General features: G+C 37.1%; 1 protein-coding gene and 1 long non-coding RNA gene across 2 annotated transcripts in view; one reads left to right on the plus strand and one right to left on the minus strand.

Annotated features, from left to right (window-relative positions):
* Positions 1-2,513: 2,513 nt before the first annotated feature.
* Positions 2,514-26,019, minus strand: part of MARCHF11 (membrane associated ring-CH-type finger 11) — a 29,467-nt gene continuing 5,961 nt past the window's right edge. The window contains exons 3-4 of the mRNA XM_064661710.1: positions 10,010-10,202; positions 2,514-3,159 (exon numbers count right to left, since the gene is read on the minus strand). Coding sequence (XP_064517780.1) covers positions 2,837-3,159; positions 10,010-10,202 — 516 coding nt within the window. The 3' untranslated portion in view covers positions 2,514-2,836. The remainder of the gene's footprint in view (positions 3,160-10,009; positions 10,203-26,019) is intronic.
* On the plus strand, positions 21,082-22,027 carry LOC135417479 (uncharacterized). The gene is made up of 2 exons (XR_010432055.1): positions 21,082-21,305; positions 21,636-22,027. It is a non-coding gene; the product is annotated as an uncharacterized LOC135417479 (long non-coding RNA).

The raw sequence follows: 26,019 nt of genomic DNA on the forward strand, positions 1-26,019 counted from the left end.
GGAATTTTCCAGCCTCAGCGCTCCATCTCTTGCACAAAATGAAATTCTTCAACCATTGGATAAAGTTATTTTGGAGCAGAAAGATGTTTACCTGCATACTGGGTGTAGGTGGCTGGGGAGACGTGGGGGTGGGAGGTGGAGGGGTGACCTCTGTGAGGATAGCCTGGGACTATGCCAGACACAGCCTATCCCAAGCAGAGATTTCCCTGTGACCCTGGAGAGATCCTGGTGCAGCAGCCCATGGGGAGGACCCTGCTGGAGCAGACATCCACACCAAAGCCCCTGAAGGACACACCACAGCAGGTGGGCATGCCCTGAAGGAACTGTTGCCTATGGAGAACCCATGCTAGAGGAGGTTCCTACTGACGGACTGCAGCCCCCGGAGAGGCCCCAGACTGGAGCAGGGAAGTGTGGGGAGGAGGAAGGAATGGCATAGAGAAGCTGTTATAGACAGAATGCAGACTGCTGTTCCTCATCCCCCTGCGCTGCTCAGTGGGGAGGAGGTAGAGGAGTTGACAGTGAGGGGAGGAAGCTGAGCCTGGGAAGAAGAGGGGTGGATGAAAGTAAGATGTTTTAGGTTTTTTGTTTCTCACCATCCAATTTTTTTCTAGTTGGCAATAAATGAAAGCCATTTTCCCCTTGCTGTCTCTTTTTTTTGCTTGAGGCAATAATTGGTAAGTGATGCCCTTGTCTTTTTCTTGATTTTTCATCATATTACAAGATTTTTCATCATATTTTCCCCCTCCCTTCTGTTGAGAAGGGGGAGAGAGAAACTGCATGGGGATCTAACAGCCGGACAAGGTCAACCCACCACTCCGTCCTTGACCCAGTTCTCTTCAACATCTTCATTAACAACTTGGGCGCAGGACTCGAAGGAATACTGAGTAAGTTTGCCAATGACACTAAATGGGGAGGAGCTGTTGATTCCCTTAAGGGCAGAGAGGCCCTGCAGAGAGACTTCAACAAATTAGAGAGATGGGCAGTCACCAACCCATGAAGTTTAATCAGGGCAAGTTCTGAATTCTGCACATGAGATGGGGCAGCCCTGGATGTGTGGTACAGACTGGGGAACCAGAGCTTGGAGAGCAGCACTGTGGAAAGGGACCTGCAGTGCCCTGGCAGCCAGGAGGGCCAGCCATGTCCTGGGGGGCATCAGGCAAAGCATTGCCAGCCAGTCAAGGGAGGGGATTGTCCTGCTCTGCTCTGCACTGGTGTGGCCTCACCTTGAATATTGTGTGCAGTTTTGGGCACTGCAAAGTAAGAAAGCCCTTAGAGAGCATCCAAAGGAGGGCCACAAGGATGGTAAAGGGTTTGAAGGGTAAGCTGTATGAGGAGTGGCTGAGGTCACTTGGTCTGTTCAGCCTGGAGAGGAGTCTGAGCAGAGACCACACTGCAGTCTACAACTTCCTCACGAGGGGAAGCAGAGGGGCAGGGCAAGCACTGATCTCTTCACTCTCATAACCAGTGACAGGACTCAAGGAAATGGCACAAAGCTGAATCAGGGGAAGTTTAGGTTGGATATCAGGAAAAGGTTTTTCACCAAGAGGGTGGTTGGGCAGTGGCACAGGCTCCCTGGGGAAGTGGTCCCAGCACCAAGCCTGTCTGAAGTCAGAAAGTATTTGGACAAAACTTTCAGGTACAAGGTGTGATTTTTGGGGAGTCCTGTGCAGGGCCAAGAGTTGGATTCGATGATCCTTGTGGGTCCCTTCCAACTCAGCATGTTCTGTGATTCTATCATTTTATGAAACTGTTTTAAATAAGCTAGTGCTCTCAGAGTAATTTCAGCTCTACTTTTCTGTCTCAGTCTTCAACAGGCTTAATTAACTTGAAAATTATTTCCATTTCAATTTGATTAAATTATATTGGAATTTATGCCATGGAACAGAAACAAGAGAAGCACACTTCACAGTGTTGATTATCTATCATGATATTGGCTCATTTTAGTATGATTTGTTACCTGCATTATTTCTACTTCAGTTTCTATTTGGATTTATTATTATTCCAGAAGCTGCAATGCACTTTTTTTTTAATTTTTAAAAATGGATATCAATGACCTAGAGTCAGAATGGTACTAAAAATTCACAGGTTGCTAATTTCAGCACCACTGCTTGGAAGGTAACATCATTTCTGTGCACAGACACAGCACCAGCACTCTGCAGATCTTAGAGACTCAAGAGGCTGTGCAAGACTCTTCCTGTGTCTGTGTCATACTTGTGCCTGACATCTTGCATGGACATCTGGGAGAGCTAAAAGAAAAGAAGACTTCCCATCTTCCCTTAGGTTTTGTAAAGCAGCCACTGGACTTCCTTCTTAAAGGCAAAGGACAATATATCCCTTACTTACTTTCACACACCTGAACTGTGCTACAAACAACAAAAAAATAAAGACAGAAAAGGAAGAATACTTGACTTGTGTCAACATTCTCCTTCTTTTTGGAAGAACATTGTCCAGTTTAATCCTCGTGAAAGTGGAAAAAAATAACAGTAGTGGATTAAAACCAGAGTTTAAGAAAATACATTTAAATATATCTTTTTACTTAAAAATTAATTTCTTCGTCATTCAAAGACCTAAGAGTTAAGTTATGTTATATACACCTCAGGTACAAAGTGAGAAAAGATCCAATAAATCAGACTGTATAAAAAGCAAGAGACTTTTTTTTTCCCCGGAAAAATGTATTTGTGTTTTATCTGATCATATAAAAAGCATTAAATTTTTTTAAAAAGTGTATATATTTTTTCAAGTGTTAATGGTTTCCCCATTCGTCATAACTACATTCCAAAGTCCTGTAACACCAGGGCACATTATCCTTATCTGTGTAGCACAGTGAGCATAATCTTTACACTGAGGTAACTCTCATGACTACTTCCCCAGAGCAGTTATCCTCTGATGAATCTTCCTGAGGTCTCATGCGGTTGAACAGATGTAACAACACATAGCCACACTGAAATCTTGGTGAGGTTAACTGTGTTGGATGAACTAAACTTCTGTTTCTAAACGCAGTCAGTGGTAACCACAATGTCCTTCCTGCTGAGGATTCTCCTCGATTGCTCTCCTCTATGTCCGTGGCTTTATCATAATTTAACACATCCCAGTGTAGATTCACAGCCCTCCAGCGCTTAAACACTCGATAAACAGATGCACCTTCGTGTACTATCAGTCCTGAAATTAAGGAAAAGGAAAAAAAAGAGTTTGTACAAAATATCAATTGATACCATTTTGAGAGTAAATAGAGAACTAACACGTTGTAATGACTGTTAATTTCCAAAGGCAATTAAATTACTTGTAACATTAATAATTGAAACAAACTGTATATATGCAATGTAACTGGTTATTTATGTGTTTGGGAGGCAGGAACATGCAGAGGAAATAAAACTGTTCTGGATAAAAGCTCAACATAATCAATACTGGAATAATCTGAGCATGCCTAACTAAATAAATAATTTAGATTTAAGTAAACCCATGCAAAACTGGCAGATTTGGAAATTGATTGTTTATGCTACTGCTGCCCTTGCTCATGGTAAGTACTATTTATTTACTGATATTTATACTGGTTTAAGTATATCTTTAAGTAGGTTAGACCTTCTGTAAGGAACAGGATGGTCTTAAATTTGCTTGAGTGTATTGTAGAATTCAGTACGGATACAGAGAAATTTAAATGCTTTCAGATTCTTATTTCAACTCAGGAGCACAGAAGATTTGTGAAAACCTGAAATAGCTGTAAGTAGAAAGACTTTCCTGTCTTGCTTCAGTAGAACAAGAAGAGATTAAATTTTATTATTAACTATGATGAGCATGGTAAGGATGATAAGCTTTCTTCTTTCTCTTCGATATTCAGCAGGAAAAAGTTGAGAATCATCTTTTTGTTGAGACCCAGGAAATCTTTTAAAAGGTTCTTCAGGGAAAATACAGATTTTCTGGAGTCCTCAACAGACCAATCCAATTATGAATTTCCATTTAGCTAATATTTATGCCTATTGTATGCATTCTGGCAATTTATTTAAAGAAGTGAAGCTCTTCATTTTTTGTATGTATGTATATATTTATACTCATACTCTTTATGTGTAAGTAGTTCATATATGGATTTACTGGAGAGACACATAGGGCTTCGGCCTTCTTAGTAGTTTTTTCCTCAATCAGTCTGGTAACTTATATGGTTCTGACCAATGTCTCATGTTTTCTCTGGCTCCCTGCTTTGGGAGGAGAGCAATCTGCCTAGCCAAAAACATTTATAAATCTTTTGTTCACTGTGATTCTTGTCTAAAATTTTTCTATACGTGGCCACATCTATATGATTGGTGGGGTCACAGGCTATAGTCTTTTATGCCAAGAGATTGTGTAGTACCTCTTTCTGCACAACAAAATTGTGATCTAAGTGTCTGAGGTCCTTTAGCTTGGTTAACCAAGACCAGAAAGGAGTTGTTCAAAGAAAGATGACACAGGCAGAAAGGATGATAAAAATATTTACATGAACAGAAAACCTCAGATTCAAGTGCAGTGATTTTCAGATAGCAATGCCTATTCTAATACATGTTTAAAGATCATTACACTACAAGACGGAGAAACACAAAAATTTCTTTCAGAAGGACATGATAGCAAATGCAGCATTTCTGTAAGGCTTTCAACTTGCCCAGAATTCATTGAAGCATCCAATGCAGAAAAAGTAACACAATATAAGCTTAATTAAATAGCAAACATTCTAAATGTATTTTGTAACAGCATAGCCTTTTTTTAGTGGAATTTTTTCTTGATTGCAAGATTTCTATCTTCATCTTCTCAGATACAGATAAAGCAACCTGTCCTAAAAATTTAACATATCAATAATAATCTATTAAATACATAAATGCACCTTCAAGACTGGCTAGATTGTCTTAAAAAGAATAAATGTGTTTGATCATGTACAGAATCTACGAACAAAATAAGCCATGGCTTTACCACTGTGATGAAGATACACCCTTTTTTTTTTCCTGTTGGATTTCCTATAAAATGATAAAGGAGATGAGAATAAGGAGATGAGAATAATCTTCCTCTGCCTGTCAGTGTAACATAGCATTATTTGGCCCAATTTCTCTCAACACTGTGATAAAGGAAAACTAAAAGAATCTATTTACTCCAGTGTGAAGATACATGCCTGCACTCCATTGGAACCGGAACAAGATACTTCAGAATAGAGAGTGAAGCATTTGAAAAAGCATCATTGAGGTACATGAAGTACATTGAAACAGTCAAAAGTGTCCTCCCAAAATTACAACAGAAAAAGTCATAGGACAACTTCTTTCAGAGAGATCTTTTTTACTGTTTTGGATCTTTCAGGATTTATTGAAATTATGTTTTCAAAGTTTTTCAACTTTTGCAAGGAAATATTCCGTACAATGGAAGCTGTCAGTCACATGTACTTTAAAAAGTTACCGAACGAAGGATCAACTAATTGCAAGACTTGAAATAAAGTTGTCAGATTTGGCAATGCTAAAGGAGAAAAGGAGCACTTTCATAATTCCTCTCATAAAAAGTTTTATTTCCCTTCTGATAGAACTACAGATTGAAAAAGACCTATGTGGAAGAGGCAAAAGAACTGGGGGTGAGGCGGGGAAGAAAGCTCTCAGCAACAACAAGTTCCAAGACCACAAACAAGAAGAAATCTGGATAAGGTTTAAATGCTGGAGATTTTCCAGGTCCAGAGAAGTTCTGATGCTCAAAATATAAGTACTTAGTCACTGAAGTGGAGCTGTAAGAAAACGGCAAAGAATCTCCTTTCTTCCTGTAGAAGGATAAATTCATAAAAAATACTGATGTGTTCCAAATACCATGATTTCAACAGCGCAGAGAACATATTGCACACTTGTAGGGAAAAAAATTTACTTCTTTGACTCAGATGATCCCAAGAAGAAGTGTCAGAATTCACTACTGTTAGCTGTTCTGATGTTCTGTCCAATTAATATCTACAAGGAACAGAATTTTAGGATGATGGACCCATCAAAATGTCCACAGATTCTAAGACAACTTTAGGTTTTATCTCTAAGATGTAGAGACTGTCGTGGGATCCAGACAATAGGATTATGGAGAATCATAATTTTATTTTCTTTCCAAGTACTGTGAGATTCACTCTATTTAAAGAATTTCTTACCCTGAGTTACAAGATCACTTGCAATTTTTCATAGTAAATGGCTTTACAAGTAGGCTACTTGTCTTACATCATTCAGATTTGATGGTATTAGGTTACAACTTTATCTTATTTATCACACTAACCTTACTTAGAGTCATTTAGGAATGGTCCTCCCAGAAACATCACAAGATCTTACCAGGGAATGAAAGACCCTTTTCAGAAACAGACTTTATCTCTGGACAAAATGCCATGTCTTAAGGGCCCACATATATATATAAAAAAGTAATAAATTGCTCAAAACATTAAAGTGAAACATGTCCACTCTAAAAATAATAATATAACTCTTTATAAACTATTTAGAATTAGATCGGGGGGGGGAAGACTTTCTGAGTAGGGACACATAAAGTGCAGCTAGATGTGTTCATTGTAAGGAACTTCAGCCTGCACATTTTTACAACTAAGGAGCTACATAAACGTTGCTAGGCATCAGGTTCCTTGGTGGGGAATAAAGAGGCTTTCAGAGGGTTACTCACACCTTGCATTGGCTCCCATCTCTTACTCCCTTGCCATAGTCATGTTTCCAGTGCAATGTTACAACCTCTTTTCATGCTGTAAAGGAACTGCACTGTTTTTCTGTGATTGGAAGTTAGCTGTTATTATTTGTGAGATATTTTGTTCATGGTAGAACCATTTATAACTAGTAGTTGTGACTATTTTCCAGTGAAAATGTATAAAGTTCTATGACTTTTCTGTCATGAGAAATAATTTTTAGGTCTACAAAGTAGAATGACAAAGGCTTGATATCCTGTCCTTTGGTGGTTAGATAAGGGATTTATATTATTCATTCCTTTCATGTTGACCCATGAATTCACTCCCTTTGGTAATCCCTACATGGATGGTCTGATCCTAGCACTATCACTGCAGTAGCTCTGGGTTTCACAGGCAGTGATTCTACTTGATTAGGGTGTTCAAGGTCTGCTGTGGGAAAACTTCTACCACCAGCAGATTTCAAAGAGAACAGCTTTAAACCCAGCTTAGATGCAGAAAAGTACAAGCTAATGACTTGTAGGGTTAAAACGAACACTGAAAAGTAAAAACAATCCTGTTTGTTAGGAAGAATTCTGGAAAAATTTAGAGTAGAACAATGGATACCAATAAAATATGTACACTGGAATGAATAGAACATATTATACTGGTGATCTGTAATCTTTGGGACTTTTCTTTTGGTTCAAAATTAAGAAGTAAAATAGAAGTTACGTGTCATTTGCTTAATAAGAAAGTGACTGGTCTGCTACATATGATGTATAAGTCAGTCACTGGGAAAATGAATCATTATGTGCAAGTTTTCAAAGATGTCATGTAAATATGCCAGTACCTTTAGGCAAAGTGCCTTTAAAAATTATAGCAAAACATTTTAAAAAGTGCTTCACACTTTCTGTGTGAAGATATTTACACTTCACAAATGACCAAAAATATTCATATTGTTTCTGCAAAGCTATAGGGAGGCATAATTGAAGGCAGGGAGAATAAATCTTGGTCATACCACCAAGCATTGTCTTGAAATATATGCTGCACAGGAAAACCTGTATATCTGCATAGATTTTTCATTGAAATAAAGATAGATATCAGTGGGAGTATAGGCACTCACTCACTGTAAGTCCAGTTGAAAACTCAGAGAATGCAATGGATGACTAAACACAAATGAGAGAAGAGGAGATACTAAGTGAGAACTGTGGCTGGTTGTAAGCATAACAAGCTTTATGATATAAGAGGTTACATATAATAATGGTAAAATCATAAGTTAATGCCGTTGGAAGTCATCAGCATAATGGAAAGTGTTTGTTTTTTTTAAAAACAGTAATGAGTAATAGTTGTATACATTTATTAGATTAGAGAACTTTATTTGAATGTTTTAAATTAAAACTATCAATCTAACCCACTTCACTTTATGCTGAAATAAAATTGAATAAAGCTGACTATATTAATAAATGTTTTCAAGAATTACAAGAGCTCCTGATCTTACAAGCTTACAGTATGCAGATGACTTGAAATTATACGCAGAATAAATGAATGAATGAATCTGGATCATCAGAATTCCACAATTACCAAACCTCCTTTATACAGTTTTCTCAATTTTCAGATACAGTCTAGTAAACTGTTAAGTTGTATCTGCACTGAACTTCATAACTACAAAACAGTGTTGAAATACATTTAATTATAGTCGGTTTTCCATTAAAATTGTTGTATATTATTTATGATAGGATTATAAAATATGTATTTATTTAATTAGAGGCAAGTCAGTTTATCTTGTGGGGGCAGACAACAGCATGTTTGCTTTGCTCCTGCATGATGCCAGTTAGGCCAGAAGCTCCATAGCCATGTGAGGTCCATCGCATGTTAATTCAGTAGCTTCCAGTTCAGTGATGGCTTGAGCCTGGCTGGCTTGAAAGGCAGCTACATAACTGCATGTACCAATCTATGGAAAGCTCACCTTCCAACAGTTTACTTCTACAGATAAATACAGTAACATTTCTGATCACCCACAGACATTCAGAGTGTCTGAAGCACATTTTATCTTCACTTAGTGTTTTTTTAAACAAAAGCAAACCCTTCAATATTGAGTGTTAAGCTGGAAGAGGTGGTATTCAGAAACCAGCATGTAAGAGGATATGTAGCTGAGCCTTTTTATTAATTTAAAAGCTGAGCACTTGTCCAAAGTATAAGATTCTGCTCGCTTTTCTGTCAGAGAAGATCTGAATTCACAGATGAAAGCCTGTGTTCCAAAATATTCCAGAGTGGGCTTCGCTAATAAAAATTACAAAATGAAACTGCTGATCTAGCTGAAATATAAATACTTTTACAGTAATTGGATGGTTTCAATACAAGATGGTATGGCTTTACAGTTGAAGCAAAAGCCTTGATATTAGGAATCACTCTGTTTCTTTGTCCCTTATTGAGCAGAATTCAGCACTGTCCTGAATTCCCATATATGAGACTGGGATAACATTATCTCTCAGAAATCTCAAAGCAAACATCAGATGGCATTTGACTTCTGGATTTCCAATTCTAAGCATGGGATTTAATGTAAACTAATGTTGTTAATTATGTGGATTTAATTATGCAAATTATTTAATTGTGCAATATTTAATGTGAGTTTTCTCTGCAGATAATTGCAGTTATTCTAATAATCAATTCAAGGTTGTTACCAAGTACTAAAGGGATGTCTGTTTAAATACTTCTGGGTCCAGTGCATTTTCAGAAAATTCAAGAGTGGTCAAAAGAGCTTTACAGTAAACCACATTTTCTTTTACATCTAGAGTTAAATGACTTGAGACTTTTTAACAGTAAAGGAAGTTACTATAGTTAGAGGTATGTGAGTGTTTCATAACTGTTTATGATGTACAAAGAACTCATGCCTGTCTTCTCTGTTCTCTATTACTAGCACAGTGACCTATATAAGTCTGTATAACTTAATTTTGGGTGTGCAGTTTGATGACATCCTTAAGGGCTTCTTCTGAGCTTCATGATAGTACAATCTAACACAAAGTGGCATCAGTAGAAGACTTGACAATGCACAATTTTACTAATTATTTTAATAATGTCATTGTTATTTTCATCTATTTAACTTCCCGAATTTTGCTAGTCATCTATTTTTTCAAGAAATGTAAACTGATCCTGTTCTCACCGCTAAGATTTTGGGAAGACACTTTGATGAACCTGAGAGTAAAACTTTGATTCTTTTCTCTTTGCAGTATTTGTAACACTGTAAAAAGCAGCAGTTGCTAAAGGTATCAGCAGAGAATAAATCTGCAAAGAACTGGAGTGATCGATTAGCGTGACCAATTAGAAAAATAGATATAGTCACAGTCTTAAACCACAGTCTGTGCTGTTTAAAGATTTTGAGCTTACCTATGCATACTAGATCCATAAAACCATACATTCCATAGCAGATTTGAAAAAGGATGTCCTTTCTTTGCCATACTGCATAAGGGCTGAAGGCTGACCATAGAAGCCAAGTCACACTTGCTACTAAGAACAGAGATCCTAGGATTACAGCAACCATCTGCACTTTCTCAACCAGTGTTATAGTAATGCTTTGCCACTAAAAGAGAAACAAAGTAGTATGAGATAAAAATGTTATTTTCCATGACTGTACATTCAACTCCACTTTTTGTTTCCTGAAATCAGAAATTATTTTAATATTTATATATATCTTCATAGATATTTATTAGTATCCTTGATGCTGACATTTTATATCTTTTTTTTCTATTTCACTTTCAGTTAAAGTGAAGATAAATAGTTGCTTCCCCATCTCCTCCAGCATCACTATCAATACCATCTAGCTGCAAACTTCGGAAGAGTTAATAGTCTTAATTCTATTTTGAATACATAGGCAAAAAAACAGATTAGGTCTTAGGAATGAAACTCAGTCTTTCATCTTTGTAGGGTAAGGAACAGAATAAAAAAAAATGTTGGGAAGGGTTTTTCAAGTATGTTTTCTGTTAGTGTGACAAGTTTCCTTCTCATCCCACCCTCCAGAAGTGTGAAAGCATTTTTCACTTTCCTGCTTCTCATCAAAGAAGTTCCAGACATACCAAGGGAGTTGTCTTTCTCTGCATAAACCAGTGTTAACAGTACAAAAAGACACCTGCAACCTAGTGTGGAAGCAACTTGAAGACTCAGGAGGAGCCCTGAATACAGATAGCACAAATATTTCTTTTCAGAGAACCCGTTATGTCCACCTTTCCAGGGAAGGTTGTATCTTCTGTATGTGAGGTGACTGATTTATGGTGTGACAAGATTTAAATATAACAGAGTATGCTTACTGTCTTCTGTCAGGGTAAGAATAGAAGTAAAATTCTGTTAAAACAGAGTTACAAAAGCAAAACACAGCATAAGGAAAGAATCATTCTAGATTACCCCTACTGTATATGGTCTTTCTTGGCCATAATTATCTAAATTACCTTGGCAGACTCTCCACTTCATCACTCATTACAGAGCCAGTGTGCAGACTTTGTGGACTGACATCTTTCCTGTTCCTAATTTTGGACGTACATGCTCTCTTCTACAGTTGCAGTAGGGAGCAAGTGGAGAAAGCTACTCCAGTAAGAGCTTTCTTACCTCTTTTCCCATCTACAATAATGTTTCCTTTTTCCTATTATTTTAAGAAAGCCTTCTCTTTTTTTACAGGAGTTGGGTACCCAGTACTGTATAATTATAGGATAATAGAATAATTGAGGTTGCAAGGGGCTGTGGGAGGTCTCTAGTTCAACTTCCTGCTCAAAACATGATCAGTGATGGGATCAGACCAGGTCGCTCAGGGGTTTATTCAGTAACACCTTGAAAACCTCCAAATATGGAGACTGTTCAGCCTCTTGGTGCAACCTGTTCCACTTCTTGACTGTAATCAGGTTGAAAAATGTTTTTCTTAAAAACTATTTTTTCTTATATCCAGTCTGATTCTCTTTTGATCCTCTTATGCTCTCTTTCTCCTATCAAGTACCACTGTGAAGAGCGTGGGTAAGCAATGGAATCCTCGGCCCCTTTCTTTTCTTCTCTTTCAGCTTTTTCCATAAACTTTTCTACTGTAGCTTAATTTGCACATTGGGTGCTACATGCCTTCTCTTGTTGCAACCTCCTGAATATAATAGTACAAAAAGATAGATGTATAGCAATTTGTAAATTGTCTATCTTGAAATGCTAACCTTTTTATAATGAACTCAATTAAACTCATACTAGATAATTCATGGAACTGCAGGGTTTGGAATGGGGCTATTCATATTAAATACTACCTTTTTATGGTAAAGAAACTATGGATATGCATTTCCTTTGTTAAAAGTTTTTTTATGAGGTCAAGAAAGGTCATTAATAAGTGATGCATGACAGAATGGTGTGAGCTTTCCATGACTCAGATATTACTTGTTTACAGGATTTAAAGTTCAGGATTGAAATTCACAGAACTCTCTTTAGAATCTATAATGTTGTGTTCAACAAAATTAGTTTTCATTTCTCAGCTGAAGCTACACAGTGTGACTTGGTAGAAAACCGTCAAAACCACTATTAGTTATGTATCTCTATCTTCTTTCTTTATCACTGTGAAACAGACCTGTAATAAATTTGTTCAGAATGCCTGAAATCAAAGTACATTTATATGAAGTAAAGCTTTAACTGTCACAAAATATTAAACTGTCAAATTCATGGAAGACACTGGTAATACATTTAAACATCACTGAAATAAACAGCAGATCTTTCACAGTGCAATTTCAACAATGCAGAAGTTCCTAAACTCAGTTAAGCTTATTTTGAATTTTTTTTCTTTTTTAAAACTTAGATTGCTCATAGTTATTCTGCAAAGATAGCACTGAACAAAAGGAAAAGTAATCCGAACATCTGAGATAAGTAATGTAGCATGCAGTCTATATATAAAACTCATCCCTTATTCTGGTGTTGTCTGACAACCAATATCTCTTTCTCAGAGACAACTATTCCTACTTATTTTTCTGTTTCCTGAGGGCTTTTTTTGGGTTTTCCCAAATGTTTTCTTTCTAGAAAAGCTTGACCCTGAAAAGTTCTAAGACTCATAGATATTATCGTTACCTTTTCCTAGCCTCTTCTAAAGACTATATTCTTGTTATTTTGCTTTTCTCCTGATCAGATAATTACTGAGAAAATGCACGAGCTGTAGTTCCTAACTCCTTGGCCTTTAAAAATCAAAGAACAGTTAAAAAAAAAATCCCAACCCCCCAGCAAAATAAAACAACCAAGAACCCCAAAATAGGGTTTGATATTTTCTTCTGTTACCCATTTACCTTAGCCTTTGTGGCATTCACTGTCTTTCTTCTACAGAATAAACTGTAGTCCTCCACCTCCCTCAGCATGAAGGTCAGCAATAAGCAAGCAATTGAAATTTTTATGAAATTTTCATCTCTTTTAGTGTAATCTACAAGTTAAACTAACTGATGACATTCCACAGTAGATGGAGGAGGAAGGACTATGTGTGTAAGACAGAAGACATTGAAGAGGCCTAGAAAGTTTTAGGTGAAACTGCTAACTTGCCTCCTAGTGCTAGGCAGTCTGCCACAAGAATCCAACACCCAAAGAGTGATGGGATGGGATGGACTGGTATTAAGCTCTAACGTGATCAGCTTGGGGACCCCATCTTCAGTGTATGCTGGTTCTTAATGCTAATGGCAAGAAGATTGTGGATGCTCCTGATGGGTAACTTACCCTAACTGGAATTTTCTCCTCCTTACCCCTCTCCAATCAGTTTTGATTCAAAGAGTCTGAGATTGGTTCTTGGGAAATTATTGCCTTGATTTTTTTCTTCCCATAAATTGACTGTGTTTGGGTACAAATTATAAAAAGTGAACAGATGTTGCTTAGACAGGCATATTTTTTACATAATGAAGGTAGTATTCTGTAGTTACGACGTTATTCACATGGAAATAAGTTTGGAAGGTTCAGTCCTTTTTTGCTTAGACATGGGCAGCATTAGCTATTAGGTAATGAGATAAACTGCACAGTCCTGTATTGTTCAGTTGCTTTGCATTTCATTTGCTTGTGAAAAGGAACTGGAGTTGTGGTCACACTGTTTTCTTCTACCTGAAGTCTTACTCACAGCATAGCTAATATGTGTGAGTATACATGTTGACAGACATCTGGGAAATGAAAACTCTCTTTCTAAGAGTAAGATTCTTTTTATAGTATCAAAAGCCAGTTAAACTTCCTTTGATTTCTCACAATCATTTACCTTATTGTATTCCCTGTTATGTTTTTATAATCACATCACCTTTTAATGTCAAATTAATGGCTTACAATAGAGGTTACAAAAATAATATAGTAAAAATAATTCAGTGATATTTGATGTTGAGAAACTGCATTTAGAATATAATAGACTGAATTATTTAACATTGTAAATTGAATTATCTCATTATGAATGTGTCATGATTTAAATCCATTATTTCCATTAATGTTTTTCTCATTTTCTTCATAGTATTTGTCTCAAAAATCTTAATTGCTTATGATTATAAATTATATTATGACTTTCTAATTTATTTTTGTTATTTGCTGACTATACATCCCCTAATCAGTAACAGTTATTTTAGCTAAGTATGTTACCAAGTTAGAAAATATCTACATGGGCTTTTAGTGTCAGCTTCTCTAAAGTACATGACCCTAAAAAATAAATATTATGAGAAAGATTACCATTTTTGCTTAAGAACTAGAAGTTGAAAGAATATGCTAAATATTTTGTATCTAAATAACTACAATAACACTGTAGGTTTTCAGACATAATCATTAAAAAAACCTCATTTAAATTTCTATGAAATAAGATCCCATTTTATATTCCTTTCCATCATATCTGTAGTTATGAGGTACCATACCATCTCCGTTGCCCATGAAAATAATGAATTTTACTTTAGTATACAATGATAGTGAAAACTTCCTTTGAAAATGGTGCTTTAAACAAAATATAATTAATGCTTCTGATTTTAATGTAATACTGTCTCACCCTTGAAAGCTTTCTAGACTTCTACTGGCACTTCATTATGTTTGGTTCTTATAATCTTCTATTTACCACTAGTCTTCCTTTCATAAATCATTTGGGAGTCTTGTACACTAACGGTACATTAGAGTTCAAATGCTGACCCCAGAAACATTGCTTCTCTTTTCTTCTAAGGGCTCTGTCAAACAGAAATACTGCATAATTTCTTATTTTTGAGGTTGAGACTTTACGAAGTTGAAGGAAACATATTGCTTTCAGGGACTAAATTTTAAAGAATAAAGTTAGTACAGTTATATGCATGTCCCTACTATGATAAAGATGGATAAAATATTCAAAGGTCTGTCACCTTTGGGATAAATCAATATTAACTTGACTTTTTTTTTGATAATGCCTTGTAAAAACCCATTGATTATTGTAAAATACACAGCAGAAAAGTGATCTAAAAAGTACTGAGACTGTGCTTGTACTTAGAAGGCATTGCATGAAAAGTGGCTGCAAAGAACATATAGGTTTTCCTACATCCTTAATAAAGAACATATGAAATTTCCTTTTGGCTTCCCAAGTGCATACCAGCTTCAACTGTACCAATTTATAATCCACCAAAATTTCTTAAGCCAAACCACTGTAATAGGGTTACCACTCTATTCTCTCAGAAACACAGCTTATCCTGAAACCTCGCATTCAGCTGACTGAAACCTTGCATTCCCTCCAGTCATTCTGGAACACGCATTTTACATAAAATTAAATAAAAATACCTGGCAGTGACCTATTATAACATAACATGATTAACCCGAAGCCATATCAATTATGTGACTTCAAAAACTTTTTGTCAGATTGCTCTAATTGCTAGAATAAACTCTGACAAGAAAAAGTTCTTTCCTACTGTCATTCATTATACATTGTAGGACTTGTAATCTGTGTACATATGAACAAAACATAGAAGCAAAAGAACACAATGATTTAGGTCCAACAAACCATTTTTTTGATTTGTCTGTTCCTTACTTTATCTTGTTAGTGGTCTATGTGATTAGATAATTAGGGTTTCTAACATATTTTTCAGTAAGCACATATTGACTACATGATTCAATATGCAGTGATATTGTTAACTGATTGACCAGCCTGGATGAGAAAATGCATATTTTTGACTACGCACATACACAAACATTTGAAATGTCATTTTCTGCTCTAGGCTTCTATTTTTATGTCTTTTTCTTAAAAGAATCAATACCACAAAAATTGCAGCTCACCGTTAATGCCTGCATATTTTGATACATTATTAACACATAGAGTGCCTGTAGTCATAGTGTCCATTATTTTTTCTTGTATCAGAGAGCTCATCAATACAAATGGTTTGGGCTGTATGTAATTCCTCAGTGTGCTTGGATGGCTGCACCAGAATTTTACTTGGGACATTCTGAAAGCGTAACATTTATTGTGGAGATCCTGTCCACCTGTGCACCACATATGCAATTCAGCTGACAGTTCCTGGAAGTGTTGGCTTACTGCATGTATACAACTAAGCTGAACATCTACACCTACAGTGGATGCATCTTGGATTTCTGACTGCCTAGAAGCCTGGACGTCCTAGTCAATGCACAAAATCTTTACATTCACCTTTCAAAATCTTACTACTTATTAGGCAGAACAGCTTAACATTTTATCTTATGATTTTTTTAAATGTGTTAGAATCAAGGTCTGAAACCACAGGCAGACCTGTGGTGACAACTGCATTAGTCTTGCATTATCCTTTCTCTGGGAAATTATCAGTGGTTATCTTTCGCTGCTGGCGAAAAAATAAAAAGAATGAGGCAAGGCTGCAGGACTGTGTGACCAGTTGAGGCAGCTGCCAAGGCACAGCTCCGGCTGGAATAATTTGACACCCCAGTGGGTGGGATCGATAGCCCAACTGAAGTGCATTTACACCAATGCACCCAGCATGGGCAACGAACAGGAGCTGGAAGCCATTGGGCAGCAGGAAAGCTATGACATAGTTGCCATCATGGAAACATGGTGGTCTAGTTTGCACAACCAGAGTGCTGCCATGGATGGCTGTAAACCTTTCAGAAGGGGTAGGCAAGGAAGGAGAGTCAGTGGGGTAGTCCTGTATGTTAGGAGTGTTATGATTGTCTAGAGCTTAGTGACGATGCCAATAAAATTGAGTATTTATGAGTAAGAATCAGGGAGAAGGCCAACAAGGCAGATATCGTGGTGAGAGTTTGTTACAGGCCACCCAACCAGGATGAAAATACAGATGAAATTCTATAAGAAGCCAGGAGAAGTCTCATGCTTGCTAGCCCTTATTCTCATGCGGGACTTCAACAAGCAAGAACAGATGTCTGCTGACACACAGCGCAGCAGAGAGGAAACAGTCTAGGAGGTTCCTGGAGTGCTTGGAAGATAACTTCCTGACACAGCTGGTGAGTGAGCCAAATAGGGCAGGTGCTTCACTGAACCTGCTGTTTGCAAACAGAGAAGAACTGGTAGGTGATGTGATGACTGGAGGCCATTTTGGGCACAGTGATCATGAAATGATAGTTTTTGATTCTTGGAGAATCCAGGGTTGGGGTCAGCAGAACTGCTACCTTGGAGTTCTGGAGGGCAGACTTTGGCCTTTTTAGGAGACAGGTTGGAAGATTCCCTTGGGAGACAGTCCGGAAGGGCAGAGGAATCCAGGAAGGCTCGACATTCCTCAAGAAGGAAATACACAGAATACTTAAACATCGTGGTGTGTTGTAAATGTGTATCTGTGAGAAATTTGTGAGGTTAAAGTGAACTATTCTCAAGTTAGCTTCTAATTCCTATCAGACTCTAACTAATTAAGTTTAGCTTAGTGGCTTAGTTTATTGGTATTTTGAACATTCCATGGACGTGTATATTTGGTGAAAATGAAATTACCATTCTATGTGAATAATTGCTATTCCTACTGTAAAGTAGGAAGTATTCAATTTCTGTTTCAGCTTTACTGGAAATACTGAGTTTCATTGCAACCTAGGTGTACTCTTGATAGCATTATCTGAAAATTAAATATTAATGAATGGAGGCAGTTAAAGCCTACTATGGTTGTTGCATTCTCTGCAACTTAAAGATGATCTGCAAAATTAAAATGAAAACTTAGCTCGAGCATAGACTATCATGTTATGGTCAGGTACACATTCCTGGAAGAACACTAAGAAAAAAAACTTCATTCTAATTGCAGAGAGTAAGTAAGCCTCAACAAAGTTATAAATGAGCTATATGAAGGACGTTTTAACAATTTTCATGTCATCTAGTTACTTAGGAAGCTTAACCATGTTTTGCCTATACAATTCTGTACTTCTCTTTGAACACAGACAGTATCAAAAACGGTTCTGGAGTTGCTTTTTCTTTCTTTCCTGGGAAAGGAACTGTTTGTAAATTCCAATTAAAACTGTTGACAACTTTTAAATGAAAAAAAATGCTGAGCATAAGGCTAAGATTGTGCATTCATTATGATATTGATACACTCATCAAATGTATGTAAAAAATTGGTGAGCATGGAGGGACAGAACAAGCCCCTTCCACAAAATTCCCTGGACACTAGTCACTATATAGAGGGATCATCTGCTCTTGATCATTTCTATTGATGCCTTCTTGTCTATCATGTTGAAAATATTCAAGTATTAATTACAGTTCATTTACTAAAACTTATATTTCATCTGCTAGCTGAACTTTGATTCTATGAATAATTTAATAACTTTTACAACCCCTGCAAGAGGAAGCACAGAGGGTTTATCTGAGACTATTCAACAACCTAATGGTTGGTGCATTCCCTTGTGAGAGACCTTGACTCAAATCCATTGTTTGCCTGAGTTTAAGCAAGGTTTGAAACTTTTACCTCTAAAGACACTATTTTAATACCTGAGATTTATGAGTTAGTCAGGATATTCAATAGTAGAACTCCTTCCAAGTAATTTATTGGAACATTTCCAGTTCCCATACAATACAGAGATGTTCACTGAACCAAAGGGAAAACAAATGAAATTGATAATTTTATTCACATAATCTCCATAGGGATGAGTAGGGAGACGATTTTTGTATAGTACAAAGCACCAGGAACTTTTTCTCACACTGACATATTTCAGTGGGTTCTGGATGCAGAAAAAGAGGCCGTGGAAAGGCCTTTGGTGGAAAAGAACCATAGAAATTATGTGAAGGTGGAAGAAATGCCAGGTAACTGGAATTTTAAGGTTCAAATTTTCCAGTTCACTGAAAGAAGACTGAAAGAGAACCCAAAGAATGTAGCTGTACAAACAAATTGAATTGGATAAGCAGAGTTTAGAAGTTGTTAAAGCAGCATAAAGTACACACTAATTGCTGCTTTGCACTATCTGCTTCTAGGCAGTCTATGAATCCGAAGACATGCTATCAAGTAGTACATCACCATCTATTGTCACCAGATTCCTCTGCATCCTGTAGCAACATTATTCACAGGTGAAGAATAGTTCTGGCACAATGCAACTCCCCACCTTTGGTTAGGAAGATGCACCTTCACTGTGCAGTCTTCTTCCTACTGTTATATGGCAATGATGTGTTTCAGCAGTGAAGGGTACAACCTCACCAGAAAACAACTCAGTACAAATATTGACCTCTGGCCTTTTTAGCCCTGAACAAACACTAATTCACAAACTGTGATCAGAATTTTCATGTGAAAATCTGGAAGATGCTCAACATGAGGGAAGAGACAATCCTGATTTCATGTGCTTCTTTGTAAGATATAAAACAAAGGAAACTTAAGATTTTAAGGACAGTAAAAAGGATGAAGAAAGGAAACATATTCAGAGTTCAGATGTAAAGGATCTAAAGCTGTGGCCTTGTCTAATCCCTAAGCAACATAACATTTATCTTGGACAAAGGTTAAAAGGCAGGATGATAAGAATACCAAGGTATTATATACTAGCATATAATCAGGAAGAAGGCTTGTATGAAATCTGAGGGTCTGGTCTAAAAGTAATTTTGGATTTAATTTATTAGATTAGTAAATGAATTACTAATTCATACTGTAGTCAATCAAATTTGTGATAAATCTTCACTCGAAGACAATTTAGTCATAATTATAAAATTTTAGACTGTGCAAATGAATATGGTAAATAATGTACCGCTTGAAAATTTGGCCTAATGGAATATTAACTTATTTATTTATAATTGTTTTATATACTACACATTAGGTATAATAATTAGAAGGCTTTAAAACATTTATAGGAATTATTATAATATATTCATATTAAAATTATTAAAAATATTTTTATTCTTAAGTTATTAATTGAACATATATTAAACAGCAAAATTTTAAAAGTAAGTTGCATTAGTTTTTTTCAGGTACTGCTAGATAATCACAACTATACACTAATAGGTACTCTTGTTTGAGTCAATATTACACTTTTTCTAATAGTTTGAGTAGCCATGGTTTTGATCACCCACATAAGACTCCATCTTTATGGAAACATAGAAGATGTAGTGCTTAATTACAGAGAGTGGCTATTACTACGTATCTTCAAATATGATAGCTCTATCTGTAAAAAAAGGAAATAGTTGCCTCTATAGTCTACACTACACCAGAAACTCTGTATTTCCTCTAACTATATCATAAATATGTCTGAAATCCCTTGGAGTAATTACATTAAATAGCACAATATGCTTTTTAAGACTGAAAATACCCGTCTTTCTGACTTGTTACATTGTGCATCAGCATTCATAGTGCTGCAAAAAGCAATGGTTATAATATCAAAAACTGCAATATCCATTCGTATAATTGTGTTTGAAAATTCCTAAACTATAAATTGTTCTTGGCTTAATGGTGCTTATACAACTTACATATAACATATGTACCATCTCTTGCAGTACAAATACAAGTACAAACACAGACGCAAAATAAAAGTACCCTCAAATACCTAAAGAATGAAAGGTAAGAAAGTGCATGCTGTTCATATGGAAAACACAATTGTCAAAGAACCACTTACTGTTCTGCAAATTGTCACTTTTAAGTTTATGACTATAAACACAGTCATGTTTCGTTGTTACTAGACAATAGTTCCCTCTTTACATTCACTAATTACATAAAATTGCTCTATCCTACAGTCAGTACTGTTTCTGGATTCTTTAGCAAAATTAGCAGTGACACTTGAGCTCTGATGAAACTGGTTTAGTGCACTCTTGGAAAAACAGCTTAATGGTCTGATTAGGATATAAGCCGTGAAATAACTTGCTACCTACTTGAAAAATTTTTTGCACATACACTACTGCTCTTCTTAGGAAGAAATTCCTTACTGTTGGTGGTGAAGCACTGGTACAGGTTGCCCAGGGGCATTATGGATGCCCCATCCCTGGAAGTGTTCAAGGCCAGATTAGACAAGGCCCTGAGCAACCTGATCTAGTGATCAGGTTGGCAGGGAGGTTGGAACTAGGGGATCTTTAAGGTTCCTTCCAACCTGAACCATTCTATGATCCTATGATTGTTTGTGACCTCTCTGGAATGGATAGAAACAGGCCCTGGCTCTGCCACTGTAGTCAGAGAAAAATTTTTTTGGTATCCAAAGTTTGTGAGCAACTTACCCTTACAAAGATGATGCCTAATGTAAAAAAGCAGGGAAGGTTTTTCCACCTAGGATGAAATTCTCACTTACTCGTTAGGCTCTGGGAAACATCTAGGCTGCAGGATGGGAAAGCGCAGAGGATCTAAGATTGGTGAGTGCAGACAGAGCTCATGGAACATGTCTCGAAACTGTGAAATAGACAGTGTAGGATCTCATGGCCCAAAGCACTCAAAGAGATAAGTGGCTCAGACATCTGGTAATGGGAGGGCCTTTTCTTCAGGTAGGTTTGCCCAGTGAGACCTGGCTGACTGTTAGTAACTTATCCAGGATCCAATTGTGAAGTAGAGAATACTGACTATGAATCAATATGACAGAAAACTATATGAAATAAAAAGAAGTCAGTAAAATGACCAGTATACTGACACCAGCTTTTTGCTATGCTGTACTGAACTGTTTCTGCTGTATTGGCCTTAACTCGTAGAGGATTCTGAGGGAAAAGACAGATCAAAGGAAGGAGAGCATCATTTCTCCAGTCAGGGAACTTGGAATGAGTGGGCAGCCTGTGCTGAAGGAGAAAGGTTTGTATTTTCTTGTGACTATGAAAACAGCTTTTCGAATGGCATTTGTGATTGCCTGCTCCTGGTCCACCAAAATGAAGCAGCCCAGGCTCTGAACCAAGATAATTGAGTCCAGTGGTGGAATTCTCCAGGAAGAAGCTAAGTAGCTGCTACTTTGGACTCACAACATCCTGCAGAGATGCTGAGTGCCTCAAAGAGCCTAAGCAGTAGGATTGTGGTCTTCCAGCACATACAGAAATTTTCAGAAAGTGCTTTTGCTTTATTAATGAAAATAAAGATGATATGTGCAAATTAATCATCCTTTGGAGCAATGCAAATTCCCACGTACATTTGAGTTTGTAAATAAAATTTAACTTTCTAAAGTAATTTTCTTTTCATAAAACTTTTTCTGCACAACCTTCTTCCCCTTTAAGAGGGCCTACAGAAAAGATGGGGAGGGAGCCTTTATCAGAGAGTGTAGTGATTGGATGAGGTTTAGCAGCTTTAAATTGTAAGAGGGCAGATTTAGATTAGATATTAGGAAAAAATTCTTTACAGTGAGGAGGGTGAGGCCCTGGAACAGGTGGCCCAGAGAAGTGTTCAAGGCCAGGCTGGATGGGGCTCTGAGCAACCTGGTCTAGTGGAAGGTGTCTCTGCCCACAGCAGGGGCGTTGGAACTACATGATCTTTAAGGTCCCTTCCAACTCAAACCATTCCATTATTCTGTGATTCCCCTAAAGTAAATGGAATTAGGGCTTCATTACCAGAAGAAAAAAAAAGGCAGTGTAACTCCTGCTGAAGCACATCTCTGTCCCAGCAATCTTTCTGACTTCTGTCACAACAATAGAAAAGGAGTCATCAGCATAGTTACTGAGGGGAGTAGAGACACAGTCACAAATTTATGTCACAACCAAGGGTCACATCCTTAGGAATTCATATGTCAGAGGCAACAGTGGTTCAGTACTTAGATAACCTGGCCAATTCATCAGCAAAGTTAGAGAAAGATGAAAAAGAAAGTGACACTTGGACAAAGATGTGGCTTCTTATCCACATTTCAGATATGCTAATGCAGGGTCATAGGGCATAATACTGTGGAAATTTGAGATGATTTTTAAGTAAATGGATTGGAAGCCTGTACCTTTCAACCCAAACAAGGAAGAAAGAATCCTTTTGGATGTTATCATGAGGACCTAACGCATGAAAGTTGTACAATGAAGACAAAGATTCATTTGTGTCACATGATGAACACCAAGACATCTCGGAGTAACTTTAAACTACTGAAACTGCTTTCTGTTCTAAAATAATCTATACTAGGAGACAAAAGTCCTTAGATCTTGTAGGTGTTAATTACCAGGACCTAGGTTCACAGCAATTATATCAGTGAGATCTACAAAAGCATGAGGGAAAGGCCAAAGGGAAGGGTAAGTTTTTAAAATTCTGACAGCCATAGACGATAAACTCTTCCCATTGAATGCACTGCAGATTTTCCACAAATTGCCAAATACATTCAAGCACATGACATCAACTGTCAGTGGAGAAACTCTGAAGTAGGCACATTTCCCTAGAATAACCAGCAATTTCACGTACTTTCTAGATTTTTAACCCATGGCTATAGGAAGAAAAGGACAGGCTGAAGTAGAGGATTTTGAAATTCCAGAGATCATAGAATCAATCATTAAGGTTGGAAAAGATGTCTACAATCATCGACTCCAACCATTAACTTAGCACTCTTGCATTCACCACTAAACCAAATCCCCAAGTGCCACACCCACACGCCATTTGAACACTTCCAGAGATGGTGATTCCACCACTTCCCTGGCCAGCCTGTTTCAATGCCTGACCACCCATTTGATGAAGCAATCTTTGCTAATATCCAATCTAAACCTCCCCAGGCACAACTTTAGACCACTTCCTCTTGTCCTATCGCTTGTTAGTTACTTAGGAGAAGAGGCTGAACCCACCTCACTAAAACTTCCTTTCAGGCAGTTGCAGAGAGCGATGAGGCCCCCCCAAGAATGCATTTCTACAAGATGTATTTGGAGGCTCCTCTGCTTATATGGAATAGTGAAGGATATGCAGATCTTTTCCATAAGTTTGACAGATGTCAGAAAGGCTTCAGTAATTAATCAAATTTCTATTTGGTACAAGCATCCAGAAAGCAATGAGATGATATGCAATACTCTGTAAGTGGTGCTTGAGAAGGAAGCAACCCTCTTTATTAGGTCTCAGGAGGATTTTAAGTCAGCATTGTACAAATACCAGCAAAGTGTCCTTTTTGGAAGGTGACATCAAATGATTGGAGCTTATGATGATTCTTGTGGTCACTGAAGGAAGTGGTTATGGGGAGGACAGTGTTGCAGGTGCAGGAAAAGGCTGCAATTGCAGGACACTTATATTCTATTTGTGTTATTCTGATGTGAACCAGTGAGCTCACATCAGCTGTTATGCCCATTCCTTCAAGTAAAATATGCCATATTGCTCTCCTCGAATGAAAGAGCAGCCTTGAAACTGAGATGCAGAATTTAGTCATTCAAGGAGGAGCATAATGTGCTGGGAGTAACCACAAGCCATAATAGATTGTAAAGTGCAGATTGCTCAGATAAAGCAATGAGAGATACATAAAGTATTCCATTAAGAAGTAGACTCTCTGTCTGTCTGTTCTTGCCCAGTGGGCAGAGGGAACTTCCTTATGAAAAAAGAGAAGGCATACTGAAGTTTACTCTCATTTTCTCTAGATACAGTTTCCTGAAAGTCAGTTTTATGGAATTTGCCTTTTTCAAGATCCCTATAGTGCTTGGAATAATATTCTTCCAGTGTTAGCAAAGTAGCTAAATACACATGAAGCTAGCAAGTATTTCATCACGATGGTAAGGTTCATGACTTTGTGAAACTACTAAGGAATTATTTTGTTTTATTGTATCTGTTCCTTGGCCATAAAAGATGACAAAAATGAGCCTTAGCTCAAGAAATAGTCTCCATCCAGCAATATGGTTTGTGAGGGTAACAGTATGATGTATTCCTGTGCTGGGAATTTGCTCGTCACAGAAATGGCAAAGTTTAATACTGCTCTGGAGGGAAGACACTGCCAAAAAAATGTGCAAAAATGGCACACATACAGGGTAGAGGGAAAGGAAACAGCATGTGGCTAAGACTGGAATACTCATTCTCCATGAGCTTCATTGAAATGTAAACAAAAGTAGCAGAAAAAAAGAAATTAAGAAATAAAAGTATATAAAAAGGAAAGATGAAATAAATTAAAACAAAAAGCTAAGAACCCCTTGGAAACAGTGTCATGCAGGTAAAACTCACAATGAGGGTGCTCTGACTCAGACAAGTACTTCCAAAGAACTGAGGTCAAATTGTTCTTTCACTGTTGCACTGTAGGCATGAAAGGAGGTAGGGGCTACGCTCTGCACATTGCTGAAGCAGTAAGAAAGAATCTTCAGAATGAATACCAAACATCCAATTTGAATCTATGGATGGATGGGACAAAAATTTTAAAAAACCAAGTGCAATAGGTGCAATAGGTGCAAAATCTGCCTCCTCAGTGGAGAAAATTAAGAAAGAAGTAAGTTGGCACGACTGTCAGTCATTTCAATGCAAATGGAGCGACATTCAAAACCAGTAAGTATTAAAAGGAAGTTTCAAAATTAATTTAATAAGACTTTCTCTGACCAATTTCATTTGTGGAAAAAAATACAGGGGGACACTTCAGAGTTAACACAGCATGAGTGGTAGAGAAGTCAGGAGGTTATGACAGTATTTGGTCCTCAAAGCAGGCTACTTGCATTGTAATATAGGCATGAACTAAGGAATCATAGACAAGAGGTATAAAAGCAGAACGCTATCATTTATTAACAACTTTTCATATTAAGAAGTAGAAGAATCATGCTGAAAGAACCACTTCTTGGTTATCACCAGTCTCCATTGACAGGAATTAAAGATCTGAATCCCAAAGATTGGGATTTTTGACATAAGGCAAAAAGACAAAAATCTGTATTGAGAGAACTCATAAATCTTTGATCACTATGTGAATTTCACCAATGTTAGGCTAGCAGTTTAAGCTGTTGGGAAAAAAATCCAATCAGACAGAAAATTACAAAACCCAGTAACTAAAAGGTTCCCAAATGTGGGTGTCACATTAACTTAATGTGTAACTTAAGCCTTGTATTGTTAGATATTCTAAGCATTTCAAATGGCAGCAACTATGTATATGTAGCAACCTTGATTCCCATTCACACTGCCTTTTACTTTTGGATTTTTTTTCTAAGGAAGTCTGTTGTAAATGTGCAATTTATGATTATAATT

This window comes from Pseudopipra pipra, chromosome 1 (assembly GCF_036250125.1).
Source record: "Pseudopipra pipra isolate bDixPip1 chromosome 1, bDixPip1.hap1, whole genome shotgun sequence".
Classification (NCBI taxonomy): Eukaryota; Metazoa; Chordata; class Aves; order Passeriformes; family Pipridae; genus Pseudopipra; species Pseudopipra pipra.